We start from the raw sequence: 27,680 nt of genomic DNA on the forward strand, positions 1-27,680 counted from the left end.
CACCCTTCAGCTTTCAGATTCTCCGGCTGTTGAAGAATTTGGGTTCCCCCTGCATGACTAGAATTCAAACGCTTTAACAGAAATCTGTTTAATCTGCTTTGCCACTCTCACCCACACATATTACCACGCCAGTCTTCTCCTTTACAGACACTTTAACACCTTTCTGCATCATAACCTCCACCCCTCAACCACCAAAAGGCTGCATTGTGTCTTAGGGGCAGTACATCATTACTGTACAGTAGTACTCTAGTTACCGTTTGCCTCTTTTGCCAATTAAGCAATTCTTGTATTTCACATTTTCAGTTGGCTTTTTTCAGAAAAGAACACAGCTCATGGCAGAGCAGAGGAGAGGTATGAACCCTGCGCCATCCCCCCAGCTCTGGCATGACCCTCCAGTCGCCCCAGTAACCCTGTCCCCTCTACTCCTCTGAGGCACCATGTCATCTCAGGACAGTCAGAATGACTCCCCGCCGACCACATCCTGTCTCTGAACCCGGTCCTCAGGTCTGCAACCTGACTGTAGAGTACAGCTTATAAACCCCATGTGACAGGCTACTGAAGTACCGTACAGAACACTACACAGAAATATGCAGAAAATATCACTTAATGTACACTCAAAATGTAAAGATATATGCCAAAGTCACATGAATTATACAGTCATATCAGATGCGTTCCACTAACACGCAAAAGCCACTCTGCGGTCACATGGATGGTTGAACGTGTTTTGGAGTAGGGTGCAATGCGAGACCCCGCCCCAAATTAAAAAATGAGAACTGGGGAAATGAGAGAACACTACAATTAGGGATGTTCCAAAATAGAGCAGGAAATACAAATGGGCGCGTGTGCATATAAAAATATCACCTATAACTCCTCGCTCTCTGGGTCTATCATATATAAATGCACACACATATAGATACAGTATTAATATATAAAAATGGGGGACATAAGGTGAACGCGCAGTGAAATGAGTCTCTTTTTATGGCAGCGAGTAAAAGCTTCAAGGTTAAGGCAGCCTGAGCCAGTCCTCCTTGAAAGGGATCCATTTTCCCTTTCCTGGCTTCGCTCTCTGTCTCGCGTTAACCTGGTGATTTAGAGTCTCGCATTAAGAGCAATTCACCTGCCTCCGGCGTCCCAGCGGCCCGTTTCCCCAGGGAAACATGGTGAATGAGGGGGGAGAAAAAGGTTCCACATATGGTAAAGGCAGGCTGCTCCTTGCCTGCTGAGAGCCGGAGAGGGGCTGGTAGCTCCTAAAAGCCCCAGCTGGCATTTGGAAGGGCTTCTGCGTTACTGCACCTCGGTGCCTGTTTGCTTTCCCTTCGGAAACTGTTGGCCGCGCGAGCGACCAGCCATTTTACATTTCCCCTATCCTTCTCCTCCGGTCCCGTGTCCAACTGAACAGTTGGTTCTCTACTGCTGGTTAATCAAATTCCTCCATCTGGCCCCCGTCCCTGCGGAACCCAAAAGGTGCAGCCTGCACCCGGTGCCCAGGTGCATGCTGGGAAGGGGAAGGAGGGAGGGGAAGGCCCACCTCACTTACGCGGGCTTCTCGACTGGATCAGACGCAGAACGGGTGCACCGTTTTTTTTTTTTTTTTTTTAACACTTTCAAGGCTGCAGGCGAGGGCACAGTGGGGCGCCACTGACAGGGCGCCCCGCCAGTGTCACAGCATTGGCAGAGACTAGGGGGGTTTGGGAGGGCCAACATGAGAAAATCCAAGAAGTGGGTACCTTCCGTTGGCAAATAAAAAACTAAATCTTATTCAGGTATAAAAGCTTTTTTTTTGCTTATTGAAAAACACACACCAAGCAAAATGTGTGTCAGACAAGGTTAGTTTCCGTTTAAAAAAAAAAAAAAGGCTACATTATGTACATGCAGTATCACTCATCTGTGAATGTTCAGTTTCGGGATCTACAGCAGGATAGGGCAGTAACACCCAAAGAGCAGAGTGCTGTTGGATGAGTCAGGCCCCAGGAATGACACTGGGAGCGCTGAGAGAGAAAATGAGCCCCACAGTTTCTCTCCATCAGACATCCTGCTTTTATTAGGGCCTTCCTTAGGTTTGCATATAAAACCACCTTCCTCTGTTGAGGGCTAAACATTCAAAACACACAAAACTACACATACACAGGCAGACACACACACACACACACACACACACACTGCATCTGGTGAAAAATATGTCAGGTCTTTTATTTCTCAGCTTTTTAAAGAGGTGGCACACGTCCGAAGGGAGCTCATAACCCCAAAAGTGACTCTCTCTCTCTCTCCCTCCCTCCCCCATCTCTCTCTTTTCTCCAAAGAATTCTAAGTGCAGCATCTTGTTTCAGAAATGTAGCCAGAGAGAGAGAGAGGAAAATCAATGTTCCTTTCACTCCTGCTGTATGGATTGGGGGGACATTACTGGAGGGAATTAAGGGCTCTGGTAGAAATCTGCTGGTCAGGACAAAGTTAATGTGAAGACTGTCATTGTGTAAGGTCACAGGGATTTGAGCTTCTTCACAAAAACAGCTTAAAATGTGCCTGTGGACCAGTCTGACAAAGGATGCTCATGCATGCATTAAGTGTGGAAATAAGAACATGGCTACTGTGTGTGCTAAACATGCTGCAGCCTACCAGGACATACTGTATGCTACTAATACAGCATCTTCATCTTGTCTATAAAAAGAGTGGAGAATAATTCAAAACCCAATGCTAATGTGGCTCATACAGCACAAAATCTTAATGCGCTATATAAAGGCTTTATAGTACATCATTAAATTAAACTATTAGTCCCACAGTCAGCATTATAGTTTTTAAAGTGCCACATAATTGTTGCACTATATATATTTGATTGTCAATAAAAAAAGCAAATGTTGGTGAACCTTAAAATGCTAAAATCAAGATGGTTATATTTGTTCTGACCAAAAGAGACCATCTTTAAGTGAATCAGCTGGATACAGTGTCAAGCTATAAAAAGGCCATTTCACTAAATAATAAATAATAAAATGCATTAATCATATTACTGTGGGAGCTTCAAATGTAGAGAAAAGCAACGGACTGTGACTAAGCTAAACAATAGTACACACACACACAAACACACACACTGACATGCACACAAACATACAAACACACATACGAACGCACTCATGTTTGCGTAAGAATGCAAGAAGTACATATTCCACAAGCACACACAAACTCACGGAACCATTACATTTCAACCGGGGACAGTGCAAGTACTGCAGTGCATATCACAGTGTGTACTACAGCACATACTACACTGTATACCACTGCACACAACAATGCGTACCAATGCGAGCACCACAATGCATGCCGCAGTATACGTGTATACCAGTCTTTCCACCACAGCGCTTACCACTGAATACCACAGCATGAACCATAGCGCTTACCACTGAGTACCACAGTATACACCACAGCGCTTACCACTGAATACCACAGCATGAACCATAGCGCTTACCACTGAGTACCACAGTATACACCACAGCGCTTACCACTGAGTACCACAGTATGAACCACGCTTACCACTGAGTACCACAGTATAAACCACATCGCTTACCACTGAGTACCACAGTATGAACCACGCTTACCACTGAGTACCACAGTATAAACCACATCGCTTACCACTGAGTACCACAGTATGAACCACGCTTACCACGGAGTACCACAGTATAAACCACAGCGCTTACCACTGAGTACCACAGTATACACCACAGCGCTTACCACTGAGTACCACAGTATACACCACAGCGCTTACCACTGAGTACCACAGTATACACCACAGCGCTTACCACTGAGTACCACAGTATACACCACAGCATATACCACAGTGAGTACCACTGAAAGTACCATGGCGAGTGCCACAATGAAACTGAGAAAGGGACCTCATGGCACACACAGCGAGGCTCCTGCCTCTTTAAGAGCCCTCTAGTTGGGTCTTTCCCTGGTGACCACTCTATTCTAATTTTTTACCCCCCACCCCCCACCCCGTGAACTCGGCTCAACTCCCTGGGGTGCCCTGCTGTACCTCCTCTGCCACGGCCCCCATTCGGGACCTAACCTTCCCCCTCACGGCTTCCACCCGGCGCCAGGGAGAAAAGAAACCATTAATTCTTAATGACCGTTGGCTATTTCACAATTCCAGCTAATTTAGAATTTCTAATGATCTTTTAAATACCCGATTAAAAACCTGTCAAAAAGGGAAACAAGAAAAAAAACAAACTATAAAAAATGTTGCAAAACAGACAGGCACATCTCTGGGCCTCTACGCACAAAGAGCCTCCATGCAGCGGGAGAGGAGCAGATCAGTTTCACATCTAGGTTCTGTTAGATGAGCTCAAGTTATGGACAGGGTGAATCAGGTCCCAGGTCAGTGGAGGAGTTTCCCAGAAAAAAAAAAGAAAAAAAAAAGACTAAAAACAAACAAAAAAGAACAAAAAAACAAACAAAAAAAAAAAAACATGGTTGACCTACTACAGTCCCAATCATGGAACCATGGCAACAGTGAAATGAAATAGCTTTTTTGGCCTTTTCAGATTCATTCAACCCTTTCTCTGTTTCTGCAAGAACCAGCGCAATTTCCTTTAGCCTCCTCTAGAAGTGGGGCATTCTGGGACATCTAGAGATTGTCCTTAAAACACAGACAGTTGGACAGAAATCTTCCCTGCTCCCTCCTCATCGCAACTACAGGAAAGTAGTAGTGTGTTCTGAGGATATGCTAGACTAGTTAAAACATACAAAACATGCATTTTTCTGGAAATTTCTTTATTTTCTATCCCATAGAAATGTCCGCAAAGGAAGCATAAAACCAAAACACATACGAGGCAGAGCTGAGGCTACAGACAGTGAAATGAAAAGCCTATTCATACCATATTCCTTATGGAAATGCAGTACACTGCAAAATATAGGAATACAATCTTTTACAAGAATACAAGATTATCAAGAAATTAGCAACACATGACAATATCAGGCTAAATAAAACAGGGTATTGCCGCTTTCCAATACTGAAATTTACTTTAAAAAATGCATTACCATGGAATCTGATTTTCAGATTGTAATGTATTTTTTGCAATACATTACACTGCCATAAGACATGTCCCTTTTCGGTCAGGGAAACCGACAGAAAGCCTTCCAGCAGACTGTTGGTGCTCCAAACTCAGCCTGAAGGCCCTGCATGCAGAAGAGGGGCTAATTAAGAAGCATCTGTAGGAGAAGTGGGCAGTGTTTCGGTCACCAGCTCCACCCGATACCACCGGGCCCGCGAACGGTCTCCGGCAGAGCTGGAGCCAGGCGGCCGCCCTACCAGGAGAGAAACCCATGACATGTATAAACACACCATCTCTCTCACTCTCCCCTTCCTCCCCGGAGGCTCCTGTCCTCGATGCCAGGCTCTGGCGGTCTGGCCTGTGGTATCGGTGATTGGGCAGCTCCTCTGCTTACAGCGTGGTTAATTTCTGCTTTAATTACCGCTGGTCTGCGGAATGCAGATGAGGGAGGGGGTGGTGGCGGTATTGGGGGACCCGGTCTGCGTTCCGCTGCTTTAATTTGAATGAATCCCGCCAGGAGCGCCGGGCAAACAACTGCCAGCCAGAGCCCTGCAGAGGCATTCTGGGACAGCCGGCGAGAGACGGGAACGTCAGTGCGGGAGGGAGGGGGACGCGAGTGTGCATTTATATGCTGGGGTATGTGTGTGCATACGAGGGAGAAGGTGTGTGTGCTTGCGAGTGAGAAGGTGTGCGTGCTTGCATGTGTGAGACAAAGAAAAGCAGAGGGAATTATTTTTCCTTGGAGGTTGCAGTATAGCAGTGTTTTCTCATGACCATTCTTCTGTTCATATTTAACATGATTCCATAGATCGTGTGTAAATATGCAAGCATCTCTTCCCCTGTGTGTATTAATATACATGCGCTTTCAAATCTCTGGAACGTTCTCATATTTTAATAGCGGGCTGTTTACCGGGCACGGCCCCTCCCAAAGGAGAGGAGAAATAAAGAAAGTGAACATTTCCCAGAATGCACCATGACCCTGGGGCGTTCTCCTGCTCCTCCTGCCCACATCTGGTCCACATCTGAGGGTTCTCTTAGCCCCCCACCCCCCTCGTACGGCGGGACCCTCGCTGAACCACTGAGGCCCATTAAGCCCCGAGCGCTTCCTCTCCAGAGCGCCGCGCCGGCCAGCGCAGGGAGCGCGGGAATCAAAGGACACGGCCAGGCTGAAGGAGAGCGAGTAAGACGGGGAGGAATGCGGAGGAGTGGTGGAGAGACGCCGACAGGAAGCCCGCTTTAACGGCCACATCAAACACCCTCACCTCCGAGAGGGTGCGAGTCACTGAGTCCTGAAGAATGATGAAACAGGAGTGCGCAGAAGTGTCCAACTTCGGGGTGGAAGCACAGAAGAGGGGCTATTAATTGTATGACGTGGCCGTCTTTCACCTTGAGTGAATAAAGATGTTACTTTTTTATTCATGAACAATACACTTCTTCTCTGTTCATTAAAGATAATGGAGAGTCAAGGAGAAAAGGGCCATTGAGGTTTGTCAGAGTGAGAGGTGAATTAGTGAACGCATTCACAATACACAGGCTAACGCATAATAATGAGCATTAACACATGAATACTGTTCACACACAAGGGGGTCTCGGTGTTCAACAGTAGCTACACAAAGCGATAAAGCTGATTATGCTCCAAGGTAGTGCTGCCATTGTACTCCACTGGATCTCAGCCTGTAAGAATGCACCACATTGAATGACGCAACTTAACTTAAGCACAGGAAGCTTTTCTGACTTCCAGAGAAACAGCAGCTACACTGGACGCAGGCAGCCACTGCCCAAACACTGCGGACAGGAGCACAGCCACAGAAACAGCAGCTACACTGGACGCCAGCAGCTACTTCACTTAAGCCTGATTTATACTTCTGCGTTGAGTCGAATATAAGTAGTACAAGTAGACGTGTACCCTACGGCGTACCCTACAGCGTACCCTACGGCGTACCCTATGGCGTACCCTATGGCGTAGCCTGACGTGCACTTCCCCAGAAATGAGTAACTATGCGTCACGATGACGCGGACCGTAAGAACTGTGATTGGTCCGCTTGGTAGCATTGCATTATGCATTTCCGGCTGCTCTACCATTGATCAGTTTCAGTCGCCTGTGCTGTGTCTGAAACCGAAATCAGTTGACTTGATGCCTCGTTGCCTGATTAGTAATCTATCCTTCAAAAAAAAAGGCGACTTCAGAGGGGTGTTTGCTGCACGCGATTGAGACGCACTTTGAAGGCAGAAAGTTGTCAGAGTGAAAGTAAAGCAATTTAGCAGGCTAGCTCACAGAGGCTTAAAATATTACATACGTTTTTTTCAGTGCGTTAAGCAATTACAATGTTGTTCATAAAGTATAACGCGTTGTGTACTTGCACTTGTGGACAAGCTCTTTTACAGTTCAGCCGTCATTAATTTAACGGAAGTAAGATCCATACAGTTAATCGCAAATGATTGTGGGATATAAAGACGAAAACTAGCGTTTTGGCGGTATAATTGCAAGGCGACTCAGACTCCCCAACGCACAAGTATAAATGCGCTCAATGGCGTAAGGTACTCCGCGTAGACTCGACGCAGAAGTATAATCAGGCTTAAAACTGCGCACAGGAGCACAGCCAGAGGAAACCACACTCCTCCAAACCACCGTCTCTCCGTTCAGGAGACATAGCAGACACAGAAGTCATACAAAGGCTCCTCCGTGTCTCCGTATTCGTGAAGGAGGACCGCAAAAGGCCAGAATCATAACATCAGAATCAGATAGAAGACAGCAGCAGTAAAAGCACGCAATGATCATATTCTACATTGCTCTACAAAATCAGGTTTAATGTCAGCCATTTTGCCTGATTTTTGAATTGCCTGAATTGAATATTTATTTTTCATGGCTCATCGCTTCACCAAGAGTAACTCACAGAATTTATTATTTCAGAAAAAAATGTTGAGTGATTCCACCTCACTGGGAGATAGAAATCTCAGCTGCTGCACTGTATTCAAACCTTTTGTAAACCAGCTAAGATGGCCACCGCACCACTGTGGACTGTCTGCTCAGTGAAGTTCTACATTTCAGAATCAATGTGCAATGTGTCCAACAGTCTCAGTTATCATAACAAATTAGCCCCCACGGCAAGCTGTAATTACCAGGACTGAAAATCAGTGAAATCAATGACTCATACCTTTAAGTGCTCTATAAGAAGTATAAAAGATTGCTTGGGGTTCAGTATTCATGAGAACACCTGGTATAAATCACTCTCCAAATCTTGTGGTACACATCCTATTTATTGTACAAAAAGTACCATAAACTCAGAACAATAGTGCTGCACAGAAACCATAAAAAATACACTCAACTATTTATTCTCTGCCAATTGTATAAGAGGGCTTGTGTGAGAAGGCTTGTGTCAGTGCGACCCCCAAGCCTCACCTGTAATATCACCTGCATGGGTTACAAACATCTTACTCTTGCCTGTGATATCACCAAGAGTCAAAGTGCGGTCATAGCCTGGCCTGAGCATGGTCATCGGCTGGTCTCAGAGTGGTCATGGTGCAGTGGTCATAGGCTGGTCTCAGAGTGGTCATGGTGCAGTGGTCATAGGCTGGTCTCAGAGTGGTCATGGTGCAGTGATAGCCTGGTCATCGGCTGGTCTCAGAGTGGTCATGGTGCAGTCATAGCCTGGCCTTAGGATATCAGCCATACTCTGATATTAAGCAGAGCGGTTTAAACCTGGTCGCATGCACAGTGGGCCACCTGGCAGCAGGCGCCCTGAGTGGAGGGCAGTGGGCACAGGTGCGGCAGGCTGAGTGCGGTGCCAGGCTCGGACAGAAGGAGCTGATTTAGAGAGCATGTCATGCAGGGGCAGGGAGGGAGGGGGGCTGAAGTGACTGTGACCCCCCCCAAATGAAGGGACGGGCAGGGAGCCACCCCTGCAAACACCCCCCTCCACATGACGCACGAACCATACCCTTAATGAGCCGCTGGGCCAAGCGCGCCCAAACACATTAATATTTCCTGATGATTATCATTAAGGTGTAAGCACCTTTCCCGGAGCAGGCCGCCTCGAAGGAGGTGGGCCGGGGCACCTCCGTCGTTAAAGCCCTGCGAAAAGCCCAAAATTACACCTGCCCCTAACGATCGCAACAGCCGCGATGATGACGGATAAATGCAATTATAATAACGGCCATAAACAAATAAACAATTGAATAAATAAATATTTATTAAAAAATTAAATAAATAAAAAACTTGTACGTTTAAGAATTGATGAATACAAAGTAAAATGCAATGTTTAAATAAATAATGCTTTTTTTTGTGGCCCTACACTTTTCTCAAAATCAATATTTTAAATCATTGTTCGACTTTTGGCCCACTCTCCTCTGCCTGTGTTAAAAGCTCCCAAACACTACATTAGTGTAGACTGTCGCCTCATTTAATATAGCTGTCAGAGCAGGGATAGCAAGCCCCGTTGTCTTTCCTTCTCTCTTCATTAATGAGGCTAATGGATGCTTGTCCCCTCCGTTCCCAGCTGAAAGGGCCGCTGCATTAAAAGTACTGTACCAAGTTGCAGCTATTTTAATAAGTAATTATGCCCATTAAAGATTAATCATTAAGAGAGTGCCTCTGCATTTAAATACCAGAGCGTGTCATGTGGGAGGAGAGCGTCACCCTTGTACACGGCCCTGTGCGGGCAATTCTTCTCTCGCACAGTTGTGTGTGTGTGTGTGTGTGTGTGCGTGATTGTGTGCGACTGTGTGTGTGTGTGTGCGTGATTGTGTGTGTGTGTGTGTGTGTGAGATTGTGTGTGTGTGTGTGTGTGTGTGTGTGTGTGTGTGTGAGATTGTGTGTGTGTGTGTGTGTGTGTGTGTGTGTGTGTGACTGTGTGACTGTGTGTGTGTGTGTGTGAGAGATTGTGTGTGTGTGTGTGTGTGACTGTGTGACTGTGTGTGTGTGTGTGTGAGAGATTGTGTGTGTATGTGTGTGTGTGTGTGTGTGACTGTGTGTGTGTGAGATTGTGTGTGTGTGTGTGTGTATGTGTGTGTGATTGAGTGTGTGTGTGTGATTGTGTGTGTGTGTGTGATTGTGTGTGTGTGTGTGTGTGTGTGTGTGTGTGTGTGTGTGTGTGTGATTTCTGCATTTATGCGTTATATCAGGTTTTACCAGGACAAATGGAGCATGGAAGCAGCTTATACATACACATGCATGTATGTGTTGCTAATTACATTCACAAGAGTATTTTATGAGTGTATGTATGGACATTCATCTGGAAAAAGGGGAAATCATATGGTTTATACTACAGTCGACACTGCCATACACACTAGAAGGCATATGTGGGCCATTCAGAGAACATGAACAATGGACAGCAGTGTGTTGCTGTGATTAACAGCCATGGCCACCTGAACATAGACGGCTGCAGGTTCGATTCGGTCCGGTAGTTTCACGAGCTGCAATATGTAAAGTGCTTCACATTCAGCAAATATTCAGTTGTCTAATCGAACACCACATAAAAATGTCAGCTACATTGATTCCAATTATAATTTTGCTTGTCAACATTTAAATACATTTCATTTGTAGGAAATCCACCCTGCCCCTCCACCCCCCACAAACACACACAAAAACAATTTTAAAAAATGACTACAACACCCTATTAGACTAGCCTTCCTCTCAGCGAATGCGGCAAACAAAAGCTTTTTTTTTTTTTTATCTGAGCTGAAGCAGGGTTACAGCAGACATTTGTGTTGTGTTGCTGTGTTGCAAAAGACCCGTGCTCTTAGCTCCCCCCCTTCTGTTTTTAAAGGAGAATGAGTGCACTTGGCCGGGAAGAAGGGGTTTAGGATGGCGCTGGAAAGGGGAGTGTGGGGGTGGGGGAAGGGTCTGCTGGACGTTCGCCCGCAGCACCTGTAACCTATTAGAGCTTCAGTGCATTCCAGAGTGTTCCGCCAGTCAGGACAGAAGGGCATCATAAAGGTCTAAGAGGCAGGCCTGCGTACGCCTCACAGACCGTGGAGGGGGGGCAGGAGGAAAGATTAAACAAGGCAAGCCAGCAAAACTCTAGCGCTCAAAAAAGTCCAGAAGTGTTGTTCGAAGTGCGGTCTGTACAGCGGTTTTGGATGAAAAAGTCTTTGTGACGACATGTCCTGCCTAGGACGTCAGGGGAATGAGGAAATGTTCAAGTGTTTTTTTACCCTACACTGAAAAGACAGCTACAAAATCCAACACAGACAACTCGCCAGCGACAAGGTCATCTCAATCACAGTACTGCGACGGCCTTCTGCCAGCCAGAGCATCGCTCTCCAAGTTTCATTACACTAAATACCCCAGAACGCCTGACCAGCCCACATGCTACGCTGCTACGCTAACAGTCTGTTCAATGAGATCAAATTAAAAACAAATGCTCTGGAAATATGTTGCATTTTAGTTTTTGTTGTTGTTGTTTGTTTTCTTCGTAGACAGAGAAACTCAATTTTATGTTTCAAAACACTGGTTTTATTCTGCAGGAGAGAGGTGTAAGACAGAGAGTAAGAAGTAAGAGTGAAAGAGTTTGAAAACAACAAAAAGCAGAGACAAAGGCTGATGGCACATTAGTCATCGGCTTGGCAGACTCCTGCGCCCTCGGGTGATGTAAAGGGCTTTTACTTCGACACATTACCCATTTGCAGAGCTGGTTATTCGCCGATGCAATGAGATGAGATCATGCCAAATTAGCACAATCGAGGAGAACAGAAGATATGATTATGAAATATTTCACCTCCTAAAGGCCGTATATATGAGCTGAAACCGCCGTTTATGGAACATAAAAAGGCACATTCTTCACCTTCTGCAGGTGGAACGTGAGACGGAGCCCGAAAAGCACTCTGTCCGCTGTAAAAGGACGCAGAGGTGCGCTATGCTGTTAAATATCTCATGTCCCGGAGGGCTTCCACTTAAAGCCACCAATCACTAAAACAAAGGCAGGAATCAATTTCATTAAAACAGAAATCCCCCTGATCCAGAGAACTGGACTACACGCACACAGAAGCGTGAGTGGGGGGTGATGTTTACACGTGTCTGTCGACCTGAGTCCCACCGCCAGCCGTGGAAAGAGGGGAGCGGCCAGAAGGGGGTCCAACTCAAACAAGCCTCGGTCTTCACGGATCTGGACCCCGTACCGCCCCCTGATCCCCCGACCCTCAGCAGCAGCACTGACAGATGGCCTTGGCCTTCTCTCTTCTGCCTCACTCTGTTCTCTTTCTCTCTCTGACTACCTAGTTCTATCTCAATCCGTCTCTCTAAACCAAGCTCTCCCTGAGTCCTCTTCTCTCTCCATCTCGGTCTCTCCCTTACCCGGCTCTCTATCCCTCCTCTCTCTACCTAGCTCTAGCTCTATCGCTCTCTATCAATTTAACTTTGCCCTCTCCCTCTCATTCTCCCTCTTTCTGCCTAGCTCTCTATCTCTCTATACTTACCTCTATCTCTACCTCTACCAAACTGTCTCACTACCCACCTCTCCACCGAGCCCTTTCTTTCACCTAGCACTCTCCTTCCCCCCTCTCGACTCCTTCCCTCTCACTCGCTCACTCTCTTGGTTTCTCTCTCTCTCCCACCCTCTCTCTTCCCCTCTTTCTCCTTCTCTCTGCTGAAACTCATTTCATTGGGCGCTGACCTTGCCACAGCCAGAGAGCCCGGGCCTGGTCTGGCGCGTTGCCGGCCACATGGGGGATAATGAAGTCCGGCACGGCCCAAACCATCATTACTTCTTTGATGTTCTTCTGGGAGGGGGTGGGAGGATTGAAGACACCCCTTTGCCCCACGTCCATCATATCTGCACCGGGGTGTGATGGATGCACGGGCAATGGTGCACAACAGGGCTGGCACCATACAGTACGGGCACAGCCACTGCCAAACAGCATACCGCAAAACCGCTAATGGTCTGTCAGTGACTCACCCACCACCTCCCACAATTCAAAGCTACTCCATGTCTCCATGTCCTTACCCTTCAGAAGCAGACATGGCGAATATAACGAAGGTTTAGGTAAAACCAAAACAATGCAAAGAAACTGGTCTTCAGTTTTTAAACATAAAAACAAAAAACATAAATAGCCCAAGTAAAAACATGTAAAAGAACACATTACCGAATCATAATATGCATCCGTTTCTCAATGCCAATGACATCAACAAACAACACCTTTACGCTCTACGGAACAGCAACACTCCACCTTACTGCATATCACCAGTGTGTGGGTGGAGCAGGGGTTGGGGTTCTGCAGAGGGGTTGGGGTTCCGCTCTGGGCGTGCCATTTGTCGCTCTGACCTTTATAAAGCCGAGCGAAGTGTTTGCACTGCCTCCCCTGTGTTTCGCTGCTTAGCAACACCAAGAGTGACAGGAGCAGTGAGCATGCTCAGTTAGCCCTGGATAGCAGCCTTCATGGCCTGCATAACATGGGGGTTTATTCAGAACAGATGGTGCTACTAGAGCCCTTCACTGTAATTCAGTGCACATTACTCCCATAATTGACTCTAACGGAGTATGTTTTACTCCAAAAGAGCACTCTGATAGAGTATTTATAGAGAGCACTAAAGTATTGATAAAACATGCTTACTACTTTGGTTACTACAATGGTTGTTTGTGCAATTCAATTGTATGCAACAGCATGAATGAAGCTTGAGAAACCACAGTGCTTACCACAGTGGTATCACCAAGGCGGGTGTTTTCTTCTTCTGTACATACCCAGAATACATCCGTCTCCCTCACTGGCCTGTTTCACAGTCCCACTCACCATGCTAGCTAATTCAGCACCAACACTTCTCCAAGAAGTCTTCTCAGAGCTAATTGCCCAGGAAAGGCTTGGGAATTGCAGTCAAAATAATAAAAAGAAAAGCAGCACGAATCAAAACGTGCGTGATCGCGAATTGTGTCACGCTCAGACTTGTGTGTGGTTGGAGGTGTTAATCTGAAAGCCCCATTTCATTTCTCACAGTCTTCATGGGCATCATATTAGAGAAATGAACACATTATGAGTGAGAAGGGGCACCTGACCACGTCAACAGCGGAATACACAACTAGATGGGAATCGCCGATCAGTCTGCATACTGTCGTTAAAAATGAGCTTGAACACACAATTCTAAAAATGTAATGAAAGAAAAAATTAAACAAGTGCATATACTATATTCTGTGTAGTCTCTCTCTCTATAATGCGGCTTGTTGTTTGGAGCCACTGTCCGGCACAAGAGAAGGTCAAAGGCACCGAGGACTGTAGACATTCCCATTTCATAAAAGCCCATTTAGGTCAATTAATGCGGTTCTGGCATAGAATGGCCTGCTATTAGCCTGGCACCAGAATGGCTGAAAGGCAGTAGCATTTTGCTCGTTAGCACGCTGGTGCCAACGCTTGGCTGTCCTTTGCCCCTTAATGGAGGACTGTTTCCCAGGTTGCATTGCACCATGCACTTTGAAGCAGAGCTGGTAACTGACCCAGTCAGTGCCACAAGACCTGCTACGAACTTCAAATTCCAGAACAATCGTGGCTTGAAGAAATTGTGCCATCCATAAACAGAATTCAACCCCTAGACATCCCCCTGGATACCAGGATAAGCTTGGGGGGTGATTTCAAAGCTTTAGAAAGTCAGATAAGTTAGATTTTGGTTTTGTTTGCATGAAGCTGTTTGAGTCCCCCCCCCCCCTTTTCAGGCTGGTAATGACCAGGGGATTGAAAGCTTTCCTGACCAAGCGTTGTTTTTGTCATTGTTGTTTTTACGTCGTTGATAAAAATGGAGCCAAGTTGAAGCCAGCGCTCAGCGTAAAAGAAATGGAAGGGAAGAAGGAGGGGAAGAAAAAATAAAAATAAAAAAGCGAGTTTGGAGGAGGGTAAGAGGCTTGGCGCAGGTCTCCTTTCCAGTTCAGTGACAGCCCACACCGACGCCCCACACAGAGATGCCAGCTGTATGGCAAATGTGCACCCCCCCGACGGAGGCGTAGCGGGCCCCGGGATCCGCGAGATGGAAGGCACATCGCCGTCTTGGCAGGGAGCGCGCGCTGTCACCTGCCCAACTTATAGAGGTGACTCCAGACTCCTCCACTGCTACTGCTGCTATCTAAGTGGGAGAGCAAATCAAGGAAAAATTGTGCTTTGCTGCAAAAGAAAAAAAAACCCAAACACATACTATATTTTAAGGGAGCAGTTCCTCACCTGACAGTTAAAATTCAAATCGCATTCAAAGTCGAAATTTGTAGCCAGCACTGTGATTTCTCAAACCGTCATATAAACTGGCTACTGCAGCCAAAATGGTCTCTGTGTAGTTCTGAGGGTCAGAGTTGCTTCGGGGGTTCATACGAGAGCGTTTTACTGAAAAATTCCTGCTGGCAAAGCCGCCTTTTTTCAATGAAAGACCTTCAAACTTGGCAGCATATAAACTATCCTCTGATACAAGCCTGCAAGTGCCAAAACATAGGCTGTATAAATATTTTAAAAGGAAAAATGTGTTGTTTTTATTCTCTCTCAACCTCTCTACTTAATTATCCATGTGTGTGCTCCACATTTTTTTTTTCTTTCTTTTTTTTTTACAAGAATATTTACTTATTTAATAACACTTTTTTTAAATACTTTTATAAGAATAAGGAAGGGACATATTTAAATAAAGATAATTAAGTGATTTAATTGAAAAGCTTTTTAGTCTAAATAAATAAATATATAAAATTAAGGAACATTCAAATAGTACTATTGTATTATCCAGTGTAATCTCCTTGGAAATTAGGGAAGTGACCATTTCCTGATTTTGCATAATGGCTATAAAAGGGTACTACAAATCCCATGTAGCAACCATAGAATTATACTGGTTCCAACAACATTGTAACATTTCTGTTATAATGTTGTAGACCAGACAATTTCGGTTTCCTTAATAGTCGAGATAAAAAAGTGTTAGGAAATGTACTACCCAGCAAGACAATGAAAGTGGCAGAGACTTGAGCCATCCCACAGCGATATATCAATCTCCAAAAACGAATTTAACAACAAAACAAAAAGGGAAAAACATCTAAATTGGTCAAATGACGAAAATTGACAGCAACCAGCTTACATCATGAACAGAGGAGGAAATGATGGGCTTCGAAACAACATGGTTACCAAAGCTAGCTGGTGGCCATTGTTGTATAAACATGAATCTTACACCCACCAATAAACTGCAATAAATGGCCCCACTCTATAAAAATTCCAAATGAAGCAGGAACAGTTGTCTTCTTTCTGACTATTAAACTGCTTCTTGGTTAGCGTCTGAATCCCTAATTCTACGGGGGAGCCGTGATAGAAAGCCTCAACATAGGACAGCCGGCTGCCCTAACTGTGCCCATTCTCCAAGTCGGTGTGGCGGGCAATGTTTCTGCTCTATCGGATAGAATTTCTGCTAAACCCACAGCCTACGATTACTCCATTCTCCCAAAACACAAACTCTACTCTCCTAAAACAGAAGGAAGAGCTTCTGTTACCATGTCCGGTGTCTGTCCGCAGTCTGTTTTATAATGTTTTGTTTTATTTTGTGTTTGAAATCCAGTCCGGTATCACCCGAAGACCGCGTTGCTGTACCTAAAAGGCGTTGGCAGACACACAGAGTGCATCATAGGGTGGTGGAGGGGGGGTAAGAGGGGTGGAGACTGTAGGCCCAGGCATTGTCACGGCCCATGCCAGCGATATTACATTACAAAGAGTGAAGATCAAGCCGATATCAAAGGGCCCGGTGTTTGTCCTTCTGCGTGCTTCGTTACATTGCGGTATCGCGTTATAGCCCCATAAATAGAGTTATCAGAGCGAATCGATACCCGGGAGCAGGCCGTGGGGGGCCAATCGGGTGCTGGTAACTGGGGAAGGCTTGGTCCATTACCTACGTCGCCGCGGCGACAGCTGAGGACAGCCGAGCCGCGACCCGCGACCCAATCCCGTCCATCCTGCGCAGATGGCCGTAAAGGGAGGAGCTGGCAGTTCCCGGGGTTGGCGGGAAAGTAAAAAAATAATAAAAAAAAATATTTAGAGCTTTTTGAAATGCAGGCCAATTTTGTCCAAATTGATTCCGCAGTAATTAATTTAACCCGTTGTTGTCTGCAGATAGAGCTTCTATTCAAGATTCCCAGTGCTATTATTATGATGCTCCGTTATTCTTATTACTATTATACTTATTTTCATAGAAGCTATATTAATAATTCATTGGTTTACATTCATAATTGTTAACTATAAAAATAAGAAATGGATTTCATTCTCAGTACAAATATAAAAATAAGCCTTTTACAAGTACAACAGGGGTACTATCAATGAGTTTAAAAGAATACTTTTTTTTATGTGTCGAAATGTTCCTGTTTTTTTTTTTTTTTTGCCGGATTTGGCACTGTCGACTGTGACTCCTGACTCACTGCTGTACCACTCACACAAGAGACCTGCTTACGCCTCACCCTATGCACTCACACACACGTCAGTGATATTTTACACTCCACAGGTCCCTGAGCAAGTAGCAATTTTGGGAGAGGCACATATCCCACCCGACAGGGTTCCCACTCAAATCCGTTTTTTATTTTCTCTGACATTTCACTGACATTTTAAGGGGAAATGTATGACTTGAGAATTTCCTTTGGCTACTTTTCTGAGGTGAACATACATCCAACGCGCATATTTTTAAATGGTATACCTACAAAGGTGCGCACTTCACTTTCTAGTGGCTGATGATTTTAGGCAGATTAATCAATGTATAAACCAGACAGCTGTACAATTTTACTAGCTGTAAGTTTTTAATTCACTATTTTGATTAATTTACCTTACTGCGACTTTTTCATGACATTCCAGCATATAAACGTTTTCAAGGATTTTCAAGGACACTGGAGCCCTGCACTGCTGACAGCTGGTGGTCTGTGGACACCTGGCAGATCCAGGAGAGGACCAAATTCAGGGCTGCCCAACCCTGTCCCTGGAGATCTACCATCCTGTATGTCTCAACTCCAACTCTAACAAAGCACACCTCAACAGCTAGAGATCTCATGGAGCTGCTAATTGGTAGAGTCAGGTGCGCAAAATTAGGGGTGGAATGAAAACCTACAGGATCAGGGTTAGGCAACACTGACATACTTTAAAGGATCAGCAACAGGGGGAACCCTGTTGATTTAAACTCAACTCTTGGCTGGCTGTGGACAAACTGGACTTAACCATTATTTGATTAGTGTATCCATGAGAAAGATGCTGTTTTTAAGGAAGATGGTGGAAACGCAAGCACAAAATCCATGCGCAATAAACAATACACAATAGCTCTGTCTCTATCAAGTTCTTGATGGTTCCCTCCAATCACTAAGTACTCTGTCCACAGATAACCAGTATAAACACATTATTTCTCTGCATGTGAAACGAATACCCAAGCCATGGTTCTTCTTCTTTTTCATCAGTGTTTTTTATTTTGCTGCATATCTCTCCCATCAACTTGTTGGACTGTCATTTATAGATTTCATTTTATAGTTATTTCGAAGAATAATAAAATCCAGTAGAAAATGTTGCAATGTGGATGACCTTGAGGTGGATGGATGTGGTTCTAGTGGAACGTTATCTGAGCTGGAGCCGGACTGTGGCTATTTTCCTCTTCCCATGTACCTGCCCAAGTGGGGACTGCTTTCTCATACCTCCTGGTGGCAGAGAGGTGGGCACTGGGAATGGCAAATTCCCAGGGAATCCCAGCACAGAAGCGGCACACGGGAAGGCCCGGCAGCAGGGAAATCACAAATCACAGAGACATATACATACACACATACATACACATACACATACACATACACATACACATACACATACACATACATACACACACACACACACACACACACACACACACACACACACACACACACACACGCCAATATTCACAAAAATGCACACACACTCACAGAGACAAACACACACACGTAAAGATATGTGCACACAAAGCAGGCAATCCTTCTACATGTATACTCATTAATGCAAACACTATACTGTACTGACAGTAGCATACCTGTTGTACAATTCAATGAGACCATTTAGAATCTGTCCCAAACATACTTAAGTTCCAGATCAATAAAAAGCTCATACTTGTTAAAATGTGAGAAGCCCAGAGAATTAAGAACACCAACAAACTTAATTATTAAAGCACACTGAATATTCACAGTAATATTTTACTCAGTATGCAGTACTGAAAAACAGCATCAAACAGAATAAAAGTCCACTATTCCTTTTTCTGAGACTATTCTTGAATGACATAAATGTAATTTTAAATCAGGTGGTGAAGATAGCCGCAATAATACCATCCTTTGAGTCCATCCTTAATTTTTTCAACTTACTGTGTTTGTACATCACAACTGCAAGCAATTACACACCACAGATTAACAACACTATTAACTCTTGTTTGGACCCAGTAGAAAACAAATTGCCATTTTACACTCTAGAACGCTGTAGTGCTCAATGTACTTGCTGTCTTAAAACATAAATAAAAGTAAATACTTCTTGATAAAACAACATCACTGGATTACATAACCTGGCAGAAAATGGCATGTTCTACTAAGGACAACATTAATTTGTTAGCCAACAAAGGTAGACATTCAATGGATTCTTACCCAGCATGTGATTGGCAACATGCACTTGGATGTCCCATTCACTGTAGAAGACCATCTGACATTTTATGCACTGGTAGGTCTTCTTCTGATTAAAGGGGAACAATGCATACAGCATCAGGACATGTGGCCTAAGTCACTTTCACTGTAACAAATATAGAGGAGGCAATGCAATACAGGGAACATATGGAGAGGTTAATTACTGCAATTATATCTAACAGATACTTGCGTTTCCGGAGTAAGCACACAAACAACCAAAATTCACACAAACATACACATGCACGCGGATATCCACACATACACACAAACATCGAATGTATACAGACACATGCAGACAAAAGGACAAGGAGGACATTACCTCATCAGGCTGTGAGGGGCTGCCCCGAGCCATGGGGGACACCTGTGGGGTCTTGTGTTGGCCGCTGTTACTCTCCCCCCCGGACGCGTCCCCATGCACGCTCAGCGTGTGAGCCTGCAGCTCCGCCTCAGACTCAAACTTCACGTTGCAGCTGGGGCAGCGCGTCTTTGATGCGGGGCCTGAGCCGGGGGCAGACCTTCCCTTCCCAGAAGCGGGGCTGAGCTTCCCGCCCTGCTGCTTGCCGCCGTTCACCGTGGGGCTGGAGCTGGTGCTGCCGGTGCCGGCACAGGACCCGCACAGTCCGTACGGCAACCCGTTGATGTCCAGCTTCACCAGCTCCAGCTTGGAGCGGAACTCCTTCAGGCAGGAGGCGCACTTGTAGGCCTTCTGCTGGAGGTGCGCGCGGCCCACCGGGGGGCCAGTGGGAGCAGCGGCTCCGGTCACCCCGGCAATGGGGTGCATGGTGCCAGTCTTCTGCATGTGGAATGTGCCGTGGATCTTGAGCTCCAGGGTGGATGTGACGGACTGCATGCAGACCACGCAGCGGAAGCCTGTCAGGGAGTTCCTCAGGTCCGGGTGCATCTGGCAGTGCTCCAGGAAGTCCTCCTCGCACCGGAGGGGCAGCTTGCAGATGCGGCAGTTTCCCGTGTCCAGGCTCTTGCTGTGGGTGACCTTGTGCTCGGTGAGGGTAAGCAGGGAGGGGAAGCGCTCACCGCAGATGGGGCACATGTAGTGCTTGACGGGGCCCAGGTGGGTCTGCATGTGCTCCCGCAGGCCCCCTTCGGAGAAGAACGTCCGGGAGCAGACCGTGCACTTGTGGGTGCCCTTGATCAGGTCAGCCTTCCTCTTGACCATGGCACTCTCCCCGGGCCTGATGTTGTGGTCACGCAGCTGGTGGTTGGTCAGCAGGGACTCCATGGTATAGGCCGCCCCACAGATATCACACCCATACATGGGCTCAGAGGCATCAAGCTCCTCTTCCTCGCTGCCATCCCGGCTGTTGTGCGACTCGTTGTGGCTATTGGCGGTGGCCAGACCATGGAGCTCGGGGTCATCCTTAGCAGCCAGCCCCTCAGCAGCCCCCGAGCCATTAGCTGAACCACAGTTGGCCTGGGGCTTGGCCTCGAAGATGCAGTGCTTCTCCCGCAGGTGCCTCTCCAGCAGGCCGACGGCGTGGAAGGCCTTACTGCAGAAGCGGCAGTTGTACTTCTTGCTGTGGGTGGTGATGTGGCACTGCAGCTCCACTTCTGTCCCAAAGGACTCCCGGCAGAAAATGCAGCGATGCGGCCGGCCCTGGCTCTCTAGGTGGTTGTGCTTGACGTGCAGCTGCAGGTCAGGCTCATGCCGGAAGTCCCAGTTACAGGAGGTGCAGCGGTAGACCTTCTTCTCGTTGCTGTGCTTGACGGCCAGGTGGAGCTGGACGGACACCTTGGAGTCGAAGACCTCCTGGCACAGAGTGCAGCGGAAGAAGACAAAGGTGTGCATGTCAAGCAGGTGCTTCTGCAGGTCATCCACTGAGGTGAACTGCTTGTCGCAGCTCTCGCAGATGTAGTAGGTGGAGGTGATGGTGTAGTGGAGGGTCACGTGCTTCAGCAGGGACTCCTGGTTGGGGAAGTCCTTGCCACACTGTGGGCAGGTGAGCAGTGGCAGGACGCTGTCCAGATGCGTCTTCAGATGTGTCTGGAACAGGTCCAGGCTGGAGTACTTGGCACCGCACTGGTTACAGATGAACTCTGCGGTGGAGCGGGAAGTCTGCTTGAGGGAGGCCTGGTCCGGCGGCATGGGCGACGAGGGGCTGAGGGCTCGGTGAGACTTCTTCCCATTATTTAGGTATTTCAGAGCCAGAGGGATGTTCTTGTGGTTCTCCTTGATGTGCTTGTTCAGCTTCAGGATGCTGTTGAATATTGGCGAGTTGGTGCAGTAGGAGCAGGAGTACACCTCCACAATGGGGTCCTTGGGAGTCCCAGCCAGGGGCGAGTCGAACCGCATGCTCCCCCCATCACAGTGGGTCTGCCGCACATGCTCCTCCAGGGAGGTCTCGGTGAGGAATCCCATGAAGCACTGAGGACAGAAGAAGGCATTGCTCTCCTTGGCAACAGGGCTGGGGAAGCCGTGGGAGCAGCGGATGTGCTCCTGGAGTGCGTTGAGGTCGGCCAGCACCTCGGGGCAGAAGTTGCACTGCAGAATACCTGCTGAAAATCCACCGCTCAGGTCCTGGGCGTCGTGGACCTGCCTGAGGTGCTCATTCAGGTTGCACAGGGAGGGGAGCACCTCCAGACAGTATTGGCAGGTGTGGGCCTGCTCTGGCTTGTCCAGGTGTATGGTCTTTAGGTGGATCTGCAGCACAGCTAGGCTAGAGAAGGCCTGCTTGTTGCAGTAGATGCAGCTGTAGGCCAACTTGGCCTGTTTGGCGGTGGTTGCGTTGTTGGCCCGCTGGGCCGCCCGCTTCCTTCGGCGGGCCTTGGGCGGGGGTGGGGCCGCCTCCACCATGGTGGAGCTGTCGACAGACAGGTTGGAGTCCGGGGTGGTGCTCGAGACAGAGGTGTAGCCCACCGTCAGCAGGGAGGGGCTGTTGCTGTGGTTACTGGACTCAGGCTGCTGGTGGAGGTCCATGTGACTGCAGAGGTCCTCAGGGGCGGTGAATCTCTCAGAACAGATGGCGCACAGGTGACCCCTCTCGTCCCCAACGTGCTCGCGGTCAATGTGGTCGAGGAGCGCCCCCTCCTCGGAGAAGGGCTCCTGGCAGTATACACACCGCAGGGCTCCACCCCCCACCTCGGGCACAGGAGCGGGAGGCGGCGGGGAGCACTCCGGGTGGCACTCGGCGATGTGCTTCTGCAGCTCCTCCGGGACGTCAAAGCCCTCCTCGCACCTCCCGCACTTCTGCGGCTCTGCCCGGTCGCAGTCCTTCGCCTCCTTCCCGCCGTCCTTAGCGCCGCGCTCGTGCACCTGCATGTGCCCGTGGAGGGAGCCGGGGGACAGGAAGCCGCGCCGGCAGACGGCGCACTTGTAGGGCTTGCCGGAGGCGTGGGTCTTCATGTGGATCTTGAGGTGGTCGCTGCGGGAGAAGGCGGCCTCGCACTGGGTGCAGCTGTACTTCTTGTCGCCGGTGTGCAGCTTGACGTGCCGGTCGCGGCTGCGCTTGTGTTTGAAGAGGCGGCTGCAGAAGGTGCAGCGGAAGGGCAGCCGGTCGCCGTGGCACTGCTCGTGGCGCTTCAGAAACCCCAGCCGGCTGAACGACTTGCCGCAGAACTGGCACGGGTACGGTAGGCCTGGCCCGCCTCCTTCCTCCTCTCCGAAATCGCAGTCGTCTCCGGGGTGGTTTGGCGATGTCTGGTCTTTGCTGGAAGGTGAGGATTCTGGCCAGGAGCAGGAAGGGTCATCTTCAAAATCAGCCCCGTCTGCAAGACAAAAAGAGGTGGCATCGTTTTAACAAAGTGAACTATGTACAGGTTTGCTCTTCTTGAGCTACCCAGCAGCCCTCACACAAAACTTTGTAAACTAACAGCGCCTAGTTCCTGTTCACTTCCTTTAGCCACGGTAGGGTGTAGAGAAAAAGATGATGGGGGGGAAAAATGAACTATAGTATTGTGTCAAAAAGCCATAATTACCCTTAATTTCAGTTCCCTTTATTGTTTCTGAAAATCCGGAAATAAATGCAAACAATGACACTCTACAGGAGTCAATTTTAACACATTACATTTGAATATTTTAATTTGCATCATTTGAAGAGGGGAAAAAATGAAACACTTTTTCCACAATTAGCCTTGTATGTGGCCACGTAATGCCTTAGCCCACTGAGATTCAAAATGCAATCTTTTTGACATTTCTACCTACATGCTATGGAGTGCTCTGTGATTGACGCCCAGCATGTGGTAAATGATTTCCAATTTACATTATAACAGTCCCCCCCACTACCACCAGACTCGTTTATGGAAAAAAGGACCCAGAACAGCCTCTCTGGAGTTAAATGATTCACAGGGACAATAACAGCTTACTGACAGCTCATCATCCACACCAAAGACAATACATAAAAAAACAAATGATACATGCAAAAGACCTCTGCCTATGACTACTGTTTACAGGATATTGCAGGGCATTTTACAAAAGCGTGCCTCTTTGCAGACCCCCAAAAGGACCCATGTTGACATAGGGTCAGCAAGGTTTGATAAAGAGACAGTGCTCGTCAATCCAGGACTATTGCTCCAATCATTGCGCTGCCTCTGCACAACTCTGCAAGCTCAGTGGAATGCTCACAAAACTGTTTTAAGTTGAAATAATATGATATAGATCATGGGCTTTCCACATACAGCATTTGGTATCTTTAGATAGCTAATGTTGTAGGAAATAGTTTGGTGACATTGGTGGTGTAGTACACTGGTTGCTGAATAAAGATCTTGAAACAGCATTTAGAAATAAACCACAGGTAATGCAAGTTACCTGTGAGTCAGCATTCAGCTGTGCTACAAAGTTTAACAAGGTTTGCTAGGCATACAGAGATAACATCAGCAGGACAATTGTTGTTACCACCGTTTTGTGACTCTTAAATTAACCCTGTTCCAGTAGCACCTGGTCAGACTACACGCGTTTCCTTCACCTCTTAAATAATTTCACTTTTTGGTGTATTTGGGGGCTTCCTAAAATATGATCCAGGCAACATCAAATATTCACTTTGTAATGGAAATAAAGACAGGTGTAAACATGAACATTTCTCTGCCAACTGTTTGCAGTGTTATCTTGCGTTAAGAGGGTTCACAAATAGGTTTAAGGCAACAGGTGGCGCACAGAAAAAAATCACAAACATACAGCAACACATATTGCTATGGTACATTGATAATAAGCACAAGCAAATAGCAACAACCTCCATAGTATAGTAGCATAAATACAATACAAACAGAATAATAATCAGCCTCTGTTCTTTTTAAGTATTTAAGAATAAATATTTGAAAAAGGCGTTGTGCTGAGTTTCTTTTTTGTGTGAGACAAGCTGACTTGATAATATCTGTCCCTGAAACCCCTCCACCTGAGGCAGCCAGAAGAAGATGAGCTCCCCCTATTGGGTCCCATTTCCTCCAGGACGTTTCCTTGCCACTGTTCCCTTGCATTGTGCTTTGAGGGGATTTGGGGTAAGGGATACAGCGAAGCTTATACAAATTCCCCCCAAAAATATGCTACATAAATAAAATTTGATGAATGACACACAGATCATTATTCTTAAATTTCAGTACAGGACAAACCTGTAAACAAGGAGCGGGGTACAGGGGTGGTGGTCTAACATCAACAGCAACAATTATTATTGTTATTATTATTAATTTGATTCCCATCGTTTTTAATTCACAAGTAAATTACAGAACAATTCCATAAAAATCCTTAAACTGAGGAGTACTCTAAATCTGACAATTTCTCCCTGCTCAAGAGCAAAGAGGAGAAAGGATTCCAGCGTGACATACGTAATGTGGCGGGATGAGCCCATTTGTTTTGCATAATCTCTGTCCAGGGGTGTCATAAAATCCCCTCCCAAAGGAATTCAACTCAAACATTCTGTCAAGGAAACCTGGTCCCAGGAGACCTTCCCCCCATTCCTCCCCACACCCCATCCCCCAAAATTCACTTTCAGTTCTCAGAATGCAGTGGGGGGGTCCATAGTCTGTAAACCACTCCACCTCATTTATTTCATTTATTTCTCTTTTTTCTTTTTGGCTGTTGATGACCATGAGAGCTTTACAGTGTCCACCATGTGCGTTCTGTTAGCTAACAGAACACCAAGAGACCCGCTTCCAGCCGGACAATGAGGGAAACTTGGAAACCCCCGTCTCTTCCCTCTGCTCCAGGGTATTTTTGGAAGACCGCCTTCCTTTGCGCTTCTGATAAACAGACCCGTCATCCCTAGAGCGAGAAAGGGATTTCACCCCACGCCCAAATGCCCTCCCGTGAGTGGAGTGGATGGGTCTCATCTGCGAGTCCGGTCCCCCCCAGCGGAGCGGATTCTTCCCCACAAGAAATATTTTTTACCCGGCAGCTGTCAGCTCTGGCTTGCTTATGGGGGACACTGGGGGGGTCTCATGTTCTGATGGCCTTGTATCACCCTGTACTGCCCGGCCTCAAACTCTCATCCAACTGAGAAAACAAATCAATTTACACTAAAATGCTTGCACACTACTGCCCAAATATGGATCCAATTAAATCACTTGTCATGACTTCACTGCAATTTCAGGAATTTAAATGAGAACTGCTATCATTTCAATGTCATATCATTTCATTATCTTTTTTAGATTTTTTGAAGAATTTAATATAGATAAATATGAGCCTGATTAAGATTTAGTCATTTTAATGTACTAAACTGTGTCTAAAGCTTGCTTATTTGTGTGTCCTATTACTGTATGTGCATCTGATTTGAATTTTTTTTTTTACATTACACCTGAATTCTGATTAATCATTTTGACTATAGTTTAAAATTGCATCAAAGGGAAACTTTGGGGGAAAAGTACAGTGCAGAAGTCTTAGGCACCCTAGACTTTATGATATATATGTTTATTTTTTTGTGTGTGTTAGAACACATTTCCAAATATTCATTTTCCAAATGATTTAATTTTACAGAGACATTTTTGTATTTAATTTTAAAAAGTAACATTACTGTAAGCAATTGACTACTTTTTACATAAAAACTTGATCAAGGCTGTCTGAGATCAGAAGCATGGACCCAACCAAAATCTGCAGAAGAACAGTGGCAAGTTCTCCAACATGCTTGGAACAACCTCCCTGCTGATTGTCTTATAGAACTGCAGGACAGCGTTGGCTATCTCAGAAAAGTGATGCAGTTTTAATGCCAAAGGGTGGTCACAAAAATATTGATTTGATTCAGTTTTTAACTATTTTGCCAAATGACTAAAATGTAATGTAAAATGTACGCTCAAACGTTCCTACAGATATTTTGTTGTGATGCACTGTGTAATCAGTGATAAACACTGACATTCCACTGCATCTGCCATAGGAAACCTGCCAAATTCCTCACATAAATAAGACCAGACCCTCTACCAACTAAAGACAAGGATAAACTGGCTAAATAGAATAGAAGAAAAAAAAGAAGATAAAAGTGTATGAACAAATGCAGAAATCTTGGTCTAGTACAGAAAAAATATAAAGAAAAAAAATAAGAATAAATGTTGTAAACTGCCTTTTCACTGTACCTGATATCAGTCCAAAAAAAAAAAAAAAAAGAGAACATCTAAATATGCCAACATTGTAACATCTGCCACCAGGAGACCAAACATTACCCAAAGGCTGTTTAAATGTCAGATTCACTGATTCAGATGTAGGCAATAAGGCTGTAAGTCATGTCAAACAGAAAGAGTACATGGTGGTGTGGTGGTGGGGTAAAATGCCTACAGCGCTTTATCTGACCGAGGCCTTTATCCTCAGGAAACAGACCATGCAGCTGTGCTTCCCTGTGCCGCTGAACTGCTGAAAGCACACCCGCTCCGCGCCCGCTCCACGCACGGAGACCCAACACTGCTCTCCTGCCCCATTTCCACAACCGTGTCCCACCGTCGAACCCTTTCGCCTTTTCATTATTTTGTCAGGGTTGGCCATCCCAAACCGGTAATCTTCTAGTTAAGCCTGTCCTTTGCACTATTAGCTCCAATTCAGCCTAACTTTCTTGCAGCTCTTTCTTAATACGTAATATTGAGTTAAATACACTGGCAACATCATATTCTTTTTATGGGCATTTCTTCT

The 27,680-nt window shown here is 46.4% G+C and overlaps 1 protein-coding gene across 2 annotated transcripts in view; it reads right to left on the bottom strand.

Moving 5' to 3' along the window:
• LOC133137843 (zinc finger protein 521-like) overlaps nucleotides 1-27,680 on the bottom strand; it is a 122,763-nt gene that overhangs the window by 41,585 nt on the left and 53,498 nt on the right. Inside the window, exons 4-5 of one of the 2 annotated variants that reach the window (XM_061256224.1) lie at nucleotides 19,947-23,347; nucleotides 19,592-19,673 (exon numbers count right to left, since the gene is read on the bottom strand). In XM_061256224.1, the coding sequence (XP_061112208.1) occupies nucleotides 19,592-19,673; nucleotides 19,947-23,347 (3,483 nt within the window). Of the gene's footprint in view, nucleotides 1-19,591; nucleotides 19,677-19,946; nucleotides 23,348-27,680 lie in introns of both variants that reach the window. The other variant, XM_061256223.1, reaches the window with a different exon arrangement.

Source organism: Conger conger, chromosome 9 (genome assembly GCF_963514075.1).
Source record: "Conger conger chromosome 9, fConCon1.1, whole genome shotgun sequence".
Classification (NCBI taxonomy): Eukaryota; Metazoa; Chordata; class Actinopteri; order Anguilliformes; family Congridae; genus Conger; species Conger conger.